Source organism: Musca vetustissima, unplaced genomic scaffold (assembly GCF_032173495.1).
Source record: "Musca vetustissima isolate MV318-11 ecotype Yass unplaced genomic scaffold, APGP_CSIRO_Mvet_v1 utg6707, whole genome shotgun sequence".
Taxonomy (NCBI): Eukaryota; Metazoa; Arthropoda; class Insecta; order Diptera; family Muscidae; genus Musca; species Musca vetustissima.
Window position 1 is genome coordinate 53,923 of NW_026874014.1, and position 10,002 is coordinate 63,924.

The following is a 10,002-nucleotide window of genomic DNA, read 5'->3' on the forward strand; positions in this document are numbered from 1 at the left end:
TTATACCCACCATCATAAGGTGATTTGTATATATTTTTGTAACATCTTGGTATTTATCAGAGCACACATAGGGTAACATTACAAAACTGAATTTGATGTTTATGAATGAGTTTTGTTGCTCCCTCCACGATTTAAGATATAAATTTTATATTTGCACATACATTTGTACCACTCATAAGATGGCCTAGCGTTGTCCTGCCCCTGTATTCTGTAACTTTTTAACAACATTCGATATTGTCTATTTTACAAACAATTTCATTTGTTTGTTTTATTGTTTTTACAATAACAAAATAAATTTAAACAATATCGAATGTTGTTAAAAGTTACAGAATAGGCCTACTGGTGAAACACGACACCTCCCCTGTTGGCCAATTCTGGCCAATTGCTATCTTCAAACGGTACAGTTGTTGGCAGTAGAGATCAGAATTTATAGTTTGGCCATATGAAAGCAACTCATAATAAATAATCCCATTCCAGTCCCACCAAATGCATAGCAGAACCTTCCTGGTCGTTAGTCCTGGTTTGGTCACCGTTTGAGGTGCTTCACCGCTCTTTGACCACGATCGTTTTTGCATAGGGTTATCGTATGTGATCCATTTCTCATTTCCAGTCACCATAAGAATCTCAAAATAAGAGTATCTCATTCCGTTTGGTCAAGACTTCGCAGATGGAAATTCGATCCATTCCATTTTTTCTGTTAATTGGTGAGGCACCCAACCATTGAGCTTCTTTTTGAATCCAGCTTTGTGTGAATGGTTTAATTTTTAGCTCCTGGACGATGTTACGACATGCCTGTAAAATTCGATCGTTCCACCGGTCTAATGGATTTCTTTTTCCCAAACCTAATATTAGGGATACTTATTGGGCAGAAATTCTCCCTAATTAGAATTTTCCATATTGACTGAAGTATTCGGATATCCCCATCTAACGGCATCCCTTAATATGCGGTATTTGGCTGCAATGTTATGTTCGCCCAAGATTTCAAATATCCCTCATGTAATAGTAATCCACCTTTTTCGATACTGTGGGGGATTTGGGCACGTTTGGTTGTATATTTGGTAGAATGAATCGTACTGAAATTGTCAATATTGGTTAAATCTTTGAGGTACCCACAATATTCGGTACTTTGAGGAGTTCGGTATTTTAGGGAGTGCTTCAGCCGAAGTGCTGTAATGTTTTATTTTGGATAAAGAAAACCTGTTTACAAAAAAATATCAATATTGGTGCAAATTGGTCAGGGTAGCCCCATATAATGATATACTCTTAATGTTCGGTATTTTCTCATGTGGTATTAGTATATATCCATACCCATTGTAGTATCGTATGTCATTCATATCATATATCATTCCGTGATATTGAAAGGGTAAAACACATTTGCGGAAACATTTCTATTCAGGACCAAATTTTGTATAGCTCCTACATACGGGTCCCGCACCATTTTCGGTTTTGTAAAGAATTTGACGGAATGGATGGATCATGGATTTGGCTTAATGCAATAAAAAGGCGCCATATATATTTCCCGTTTAATTTTCAGTATGTTGAAGTTCTTACTCCCCGTTTTCCAATCTACTACACATACTGTGTAACATAGTCCCCATATAAATGTCCCGGCCGATTTAAGGAATCTACATATTAGGAAGTACAAAAGTTCGATCTTAACAATGATTTTTCATGGTATTAAATATATCGGTAGTTGACATATTGAAGTAACATCATGAGACTCTTTGTTATAACAAATGCTTTTTATAGTTGTTCTCTTTCAATATGAACTTAATTTTCTCTGTGATACACATATGCGATTAAAGACATTGACCAACGATTAGGCATATAACCACCATATAATGGTACATTTTAGGTACTTCAATAACAACATGTTCCTATGTTCCTATTATTATTATTTTCAAGAAGAATAATCTAGGGTATGTGTCTTAGAATCAGAACTCTTTTCTGAATCTTCAGATTTTCATCCTTGCATTTGTCCCAAAATGTACGTGAATTTTATGGAAAACGTGTACATACAATGATCGCGTATATTTCTAAATTATTGTTTTGCATTCTCAGAAAAAAAGTTTCGTTACAATGTCAATTGAATAAAATAAAATATTTTGAAAATTTTCAATATTTGACAAATGAAATATTGTTTTTCATAATATTTTTTTTCATAATATTTTTTTTTTTTTGCAAATTTTTCGCCGTTTTCGAGTTTTTCTCACCTTTTAAACCTTCCCTGAAGCTCCACGAACATTTCAAGACTAAGATAAGAAAAATCCGTTCAGCCGTTCTCGAGTTTTAGCGAGACTAACGAACAGCAATTCATTTTTATATATATAGATAGATATTTGGTACGGACAATTTCTGCTAAATTACAAATAATTCTGCTGAAAAGCCGTCAAAATTGTTCATATTGCGAGGTAGCGTCATATGGGAGCTACCCTAAATAGTGAACTAATATTGAACATTTTCAATACCAAATATCCTAGGAGTAGTAGCAATGTATGTGCAAATTTCAGAGCTCTATCTTAAATCGTGGAAGGTAAAAAGGTAACTTACGCGTGCAAATCAAAAGAAATATAGGGGCTTTGGTGCACGCTTTATATAAAATCGGAAGAAAATTATATGGGAGCTATGTCTTTATCTGAAGCGATTTTCACCATATTAATATTAATTCTACAAAAATTGACTGTAAACATTTGTTTATTTTATTTTGATAAAATTTTTATATTTTTATTTCCAAAATCTGATCGCCTTATGTCAGTACAATAAATTTAGCTTTCCGTGCTTATATCCGGGAATACTATAATAATAAATTAAAATATATTAAATTAAATTTTTGTTTCATCAATTTTCTTATTTTTTGGTACAGTGTACTATGCCTTTGTGCATATGTTTGTAACAGTCCAAAGGAAACGTGGTAGAGACATGGTTCCTTTTGAGAATATGCATAGAATCACTTTCTAAATCGATTTAAGCATGTCTGTCCGTCCGTCTGTCTGTCTGTTCATGTTAAATTGTAAACAAGTATATTTGATTCGAATTGGATGTAATTTAGCACAGGTCATTTGTTTGGCCCAAGGACGAACCTTATTTAAATTGGGAAAAATCGGTTCAGATTTAGATATAGCTCCCATATAGCTCCGATTAAAGGTAAATGGTGCACCAAAATCTACAAATATATTTCGATTTGCACGAAATTTGGCACAACTTACTGAATTAAGCCTAGACTGATGTGTGCAAAGTATCGTGAAAATCGGTTCAGATTTAGATATAGCTCCAATATATGTTTTCGTCCGATGTAATGTAAGTGGTGCACCAAAGACTCTATATATTCTTCGATTTGCACGAAATTTAGCATAGCGTACTGAATTGAGTCTAGAATGATGTGTGCTATTTCGTGAAGATCCGTTCAGATTTAGGTATAGCTCCCATATATATTTTCTCTATATATTCTTCGATTTGCACGAAATTTGACGTAGCGTGCTGAGTTGAGTCTAGAATGATGTGTGCTGTTTCGGGAAGATCTGTTCTGTAGATAAAGCTCCCATATATTTTCGTCCGATTTTACATAAATGGTGCATATGGGACAGAGGAACTTCTAGAGCTTCTCTATTAGAATGTGTAAGAGATATTCACATGAGTTTTGTACACAGCATGCATCATTAACTCGAAAATCACGTTTTTCAGTTATGCCTGTCGTGCAGCAAATGAGCGATATGTACAATATACCCAAAGTGGTGAAGGGTATCATATAGTCGGCCCAATCCGACTTTACTACTTTCATTAGTGGTTTTTAATTAGAATCACCCTATAAAATTTGAAGATTAAAAATAACTCCTCTCTCCTGAAAGTATGCTTTAGAAATGATCAGCTTTATAAAAAAAATATTTGTCATGTCACCCTGTGTAAAAGTATTTGATCGTCATGTTGGTCATTTTTGTTTATAAAACCATAGTTTTAAATTAACATTAGAAACTAACTTAAAACTATTTAAACAACAAATTTATGAATTTATGTGAATTTTTTAAATTGAACAAATGTTTTTTTTAGGGATCGGCAAATATGCCTTACTTTACCTTATTTTTGGAAAAAAAAGAAATATCATAGAAATTAAAGTCTGGAACGACCTAACGGCTGGAACGGCTAAAAAATCAGAAAAAATCTTCTAAATAGGGAAACTCCTTCTTCTAAATTGAAAAACTAAAACTCCACGCTTTTTTAAAACATCAATCCCAATTCCAGTGAAATATTTTGCTAACGCCAAAGCATGGATGACTTCCCATATATGGATCAACGTTATGGAGGAGCTGGACTCCAAATTTAAAGCTAGTAAGGAGAAAGTGACCCTTTCGGGGGATAATGCAGCTTGTCATAAACTTATATTTTTTTCGATCGTTCCCGCGCTTCGTTTTGCCCTCCCCTGCCGACCGAGGAGGCCACCTCCTCATGACGTAAGGAGCACGTACACTCCATAGTCTGGACTTTGGAGGGTTGTAAAGGTGGGTAACTACCGGCTATATTAAATTCAGCCGGTAATACTAAAATTCACTTTTTAAAGACAAGCAACAAGTTATAAAGAAGCTATTTATTATTTCTATAGTTTAATCAAAAGGAATATGATTATACAGTTTATTATATACATCACAAACGGACGGAATAATTAGATTTTTCTAAAGTAAGTTTAAGTGGAATATAGTTCCGCGCATTACGTGATGTAGGTGGTCATTTACGAATCAGAGACCAAAATTGTGAAATATTATGTTGGCAAAAATGTGTATGCGAGTAAAATGTGGACTATATAGGTCAATTCCTTATGATCACCGATTTAGATATGGTATTTAAAGGCTGCATATAATATATTTTCTAACATGAATATGCTGCGGTTTAGGCACGTAAAACTACAGGCAGATATCGTTCCCTTTCGCCCAAATATTGTAGAATTCGAATAAAATATTTTTCGTTACACATTGATTTTGATCACTGTGCGATGAACGGTATAACACCTACCTGTTCGATTTTAATACTGTGCGTACTCACATATCAGTGTTTATATTTCTTATAAACAAAAACTCTTCTATTAACCAATTAATATGTATGCTAATGTTATTGCTGTTGTTGTATTCAGACTTTCTTTTTACGTTTCATTCATACTAGAACTTGTTTTCCTTTGTTGTTATTGTTGTTGTTGTTATTTATTGTTTTTGTAATACATGTATAAATTAGATTAAAGGTCGCTATTGTTGTTATTTCTAGTTGGCTGGTTGTTGTACGATTAAAAATGCACTGAGATGGAATGACAGACGTTTCAATTGGATTAGTGAGAGCGAATGTACGAACGAGAGAGTCAATGTGTGAGAGATAGATCGTGTGGTAGAAGAAACCAAAGAGTTTGTGTGGTTAGTAAGATGAGCTACCACCACCTGTAGTGATTGATCGGTAGTGCGTTCCATTTGGTTTATACGCAACAACAATAATCATAGCGGTCGCTAGACCTAGACGACAACAATTTGTTTTGTTTTGATCGCTCCCTCTCTTGTTCTTCTTCTCTATTTTTATTAGCTTGGAACTAAATTTCAATATCAACAAAACGGTCAAGTTTTGTTGCCACTGTCATTGTTGTTAAAGTGTTCCGTCTGACTAGAAGTGATTTTTGTTTTGTGTTTTTATTTTCTTGTCTCGTTTTGACAATGGGAAAAACTTTAATATTTTTAAATCTTTTGCTAATACCATTAATAATATTTACCATTTGGTCAAAGAATGAAGGTGAAATAGTAAATACGGTAAGTTAGCAAGTGTTTTATGAAGTCCAATGTTAGATTTCTGTACTTGAATGGACCACGATCAACATAACATCAATCGATTTGTTATTAAAAATTGCCACTAAGAATAAAATTACGACAATGAATTACCAACGTGAAGCAAAACAGGGACTATTATTGCTGGTGATTATATTTTTATATAGTGCAACATGGTTCAATAAGTTTTTTACTTCCTTTATAAATGCTCAAGATAATTAACACTAGAACGCCGAAGGCAGTCATTTTGACCGCTTTCCAATTTCAAGTACAAAAGCAACTGTGTATTTAATGACACTTTTTTTTAAAATTTGATGATTTTTTTATAATAAACGTAATTCTATGAGGTACAAAAAGTCACCAAATTTTAAAAAAAGTGTCATTAAATGCACAGTTGCTTTTGGACTTGAAATTGGAAAGCGGTCAAAATGACTGCCTTCGGCGTTCTAGTGTTAATACATACTGACTAAACCAATGTATTCTGTATTACGGTTCAATTACTAGATCATTTAAACGTATCCGCATGTCCGTCCATCGAACATTGAAAACAATTGATAAACGTATAAACACTGCTTGGAGAAATACACTCTCGAGCACGCGGCTATATTTTCGAGGATTGTTGAGACTTTCACTTGAAAATTTAAAGGAGCATTTTTGATTTAGGGTATATTAGATTTAAATTTATCCATAATTTTTTCTATAAAAAACTGAAGGTTTTAGTGAGTGTCATTTATAATTCCGTGTTCTTGAATTGTGAAAAATATATACGACTTTGTTTTGGTGAATATCATCAATATTGGTCCAAGTTTTTTGTGGACCCATATAACGGTACCCCCCATTATTCTGTATTTTGGAGTTATAGACACGTTTTTCAACAGGATTAGCTGTAAATATTTTGTATCTACTTCGGCCAATAAAAGATTATCAATATTGGCTTATGTTTTTGGTAAGGGTAAGGCTAGGGCTAAACGTACTCCACTGTATTTCGTATGAAAAATATACGAACACACCAAATCGGAGGATTCTTATTCCAAAAATGTGATCCATAAATGAGAGTTTCTTACCCATTAAGAGATATCAAAATCTTGTAAATATGGAGTACCTTTATGACAATTTGTTTTGACAGAACAGTTCCTATCCACTAAGAGCTACGAATGGGTAAATACAATTCGTGTTTTTATACCCTCCGATATAAGGTATAGTGTATCAATATTAAATTTGTCATTACGTTTGCAACACCTTAAAATATTCGTCGGAAAATTATATTAAATATTCTTGATCAGTATGAAATTCGATGTTGATGTATTCACGCCGGTCTGTTTAAGTGAAATATTTAAGATAGAGCTCTAAAATTTAGTACAAACCTACTCCTAGTAATTTGGTATTGGAAATTAAATATAAAGGTCTACTTTTTTGAGGAGCAATAGCAAAGTTCTGTATTTATCATGCTTTTGTGACCGTTTTTCAACCTAATAATCTGTAATTTGGTATTTTGGGATCTCCCTGGGTAGAAAATGTTCATACTAATAATGACTAATATTGGTCCATTTTTTAATGTAGCCCCAATATAACTGTCCCCCAACTTACCCTATATTTTGAAGCTTTTGGCCACTTTTTTCAACATGATTGGTACTAGATTTCTGAATTTAGTCACGTGATTCAACCAATTAATAAAATGGGGTGCCGAATCATCCTACCAAAATTAATGATCAACATGGGCTTATATTTTGGTATAACGGCACCACCCCATTTTCGGTACTTTGAAGCCTCTATCGGATTTAGCTTTTATCTGGTAAAAAGGGTTATTGAAGACTGGCATACACATTAATGTAGAAGATTTGTAAAGTTGGCATATAACTGTGGAGTCTAGAATGACTAGAATACCAGAAAAAAAATAAAGCTTTCGGTCAATTTCAGCCCTGAAATATCATGTAATTATCAACGAAAATTGTATCAACGAAAATTGCATGCAAAATCCCCTAGCGGTCAGCGCAATATCTCCGCGCTCTAATGTTATGGTAATTCTAATCAATATCAGATTTGATAGCCGCTGTCTATATTTAATTGGTATAAAATTAAAGGTCAACCGCTCCTCTTGCATTTACTATCAACTTGTCGGGTCTATGTACTTCAGGAGGTAATATGTAGGTCATAGAATGCACAAATTGTAATTTTTTCACACAAAAGTCCATTTACCATGTAAATATTGATCAATCTTTATCAAAACAGTCATGCTTATTCTTTGGCCAGGTGCCCCTTTCCATGTAAGATTCGAGATGTTGGCCTCATAATTGCGACCTCTGGAGCGACCAGAAAAAGAGATAAATATATAGGTTTTGGTTCAGTTTATCCTCTTGATAAAAACGAAAAAGATAGGGTTCTTCTTTGGCCGGAACCGGTCCTACATGCAAAATTTCGTAGCGATCCATGGACAGACGGACGGACACAATCGACTGAGCTGGTCGAGATATTGATCGGCATACTAAAAGTTGGGTCTAGGACCAACATTTCAGGGCTTTTCAAACTCGTGGGCCACACAAAGCTTTAATACCCCCACAACATGGTTTGGGTCGAAGTAGATAAGCGTTGTCGTTATTTGGGACTAATGTGAAGAAACGGTCCTACACTAATTATGTTTTAAAAACTTTGTATTAGGTTACATAACAATTTATATTTGGAACCGGTTTAAATCATGTGGCAATTCTTAATGTGTTTTTATCTTAATGGGGTTCGTTTTGGGAAGCTCTGAAAAGATCTGAAAATATCATTTTCGGATTGTAGTCTGAATTTTTGTAGAGATCTTATTCAATTAATCGAAAATCCAATATATTATATATTCTTGGTCAGGGTTGTCCCTTTATAGGCCTACCCATCGAAATCATAATAAATATCGCAACTGGTATATCTTCATAAAGGTCTTGTCCCATATTTGGTATATTTGTTGCTAATTGTCTTATTAATTATATATATTTTAAACATTTTTCTCTTTTAGACTGATCGTATTGCATATGCTGGCTATTCAAGTGAAACACATACAATATGGACTCCTGATGGTTATGGGCTGACCATATTTCGAATAAAAAACGCAACAGCAAAAAATATTGATTCCCAAACAACCAAATCCCATGCCCCTGTCGTCCTCATGATGCACGGCCTGACGAGCTCCTCAGATGTATGGGTTATACGTAATCATTCACATAATCTAGCTCTCGAATTGATTGATCGTGGCTATGATGTTTGGTTGGGTAATAGTCGTGGCAATACCTATGGCAGTCAACATTTGAACTATACCATCAACGATAGAGAATTTTGGCGTTTCTCATGGCATGAACTGGGTACCATAGATTTACCCACAACAATTGATTATATACTAAATGAAACTCAACAAACGGCATTGCATTATATCGGACATTCTCAGGGTACAACAATTGCAATGGTCTTGTTGTCAACACAACCGGAATATAATCAGAAATTTAAAACTACCCATATGTTGGCACCCATTAGCTATATGACATCGGCACGATCATTTAGTATGAAAATATTATCGCCATTTTTGGGTAAATATAGCCGTCTAAATTCCATAATTGGGGATAGGGAGATATTTGAACCGAAAATTTTACGTTACATAATGGGTTTTGAATGGTGTCGCCGCAAAGAGGCCAATCCACGATTTTGCTTATTTCTATCGGGAGAGTTCTTTGGTGGACGGTCAAGCTATGTGAAAGAGGTAAGTGTAGAAAACTTTAAATTTTCAAAAATATATCTAACAAATGTATTTTTCCCACTCTCTCCCTTGTAGTTCCTTTATCCGGAATTGTTTAATACACATCCCTCGCCGGCCTCCACGCATCAGGCCATACACTTTCTCCAGCTCTATGTTTCGGGAAAATTTCGTCGCTATGATTTTGGTAGCCAAGGGAATATGGAACGTTATAATCAATCTACCCCGCCAGATTATGACCTATCGAAAATACAAACCCGTTTTCCATTTCATTTATTTTATAGTGATTTTGATGATTATTCAGCAAAAACGGATGTTGAAAAACTCAGCGGCATTTTGGGCGATAGATGTGTTAAACATTTTATTGATTTGAAAGGATTTTCCCACATGGACTTTCCCATGGCTCATAATGTTGATAATGTCATCAATCGCCATATTATACGAATTATTAATGAAGCGGAGGGGGAATTGGAAGGTGGTGGTGTAAATTAA

At 34.4% G+C, this 10,002-nt stretch overlaps 1 protein-coding gene across 1 annotated transcript; it reads left to right on the plus strand.

Annotated features, from left to right (window-relative positions):
• Positions 1-8,781: 8,781 nt before the first annotated feature.
• On the plus strand, positions 8,782-10,002 carry LOC133330035 (lipase 3-like; the record flags this gene model as incomplete). The annotated part of the gene is made up of 2 exons (XM_061538514.1): positions 8,782-9,516; positions 9,589-10,002. Coding segments are annotated over 2 exons (1,149 nt in total), but the record flags the coding sequence as incomplete, so codon positions are not given.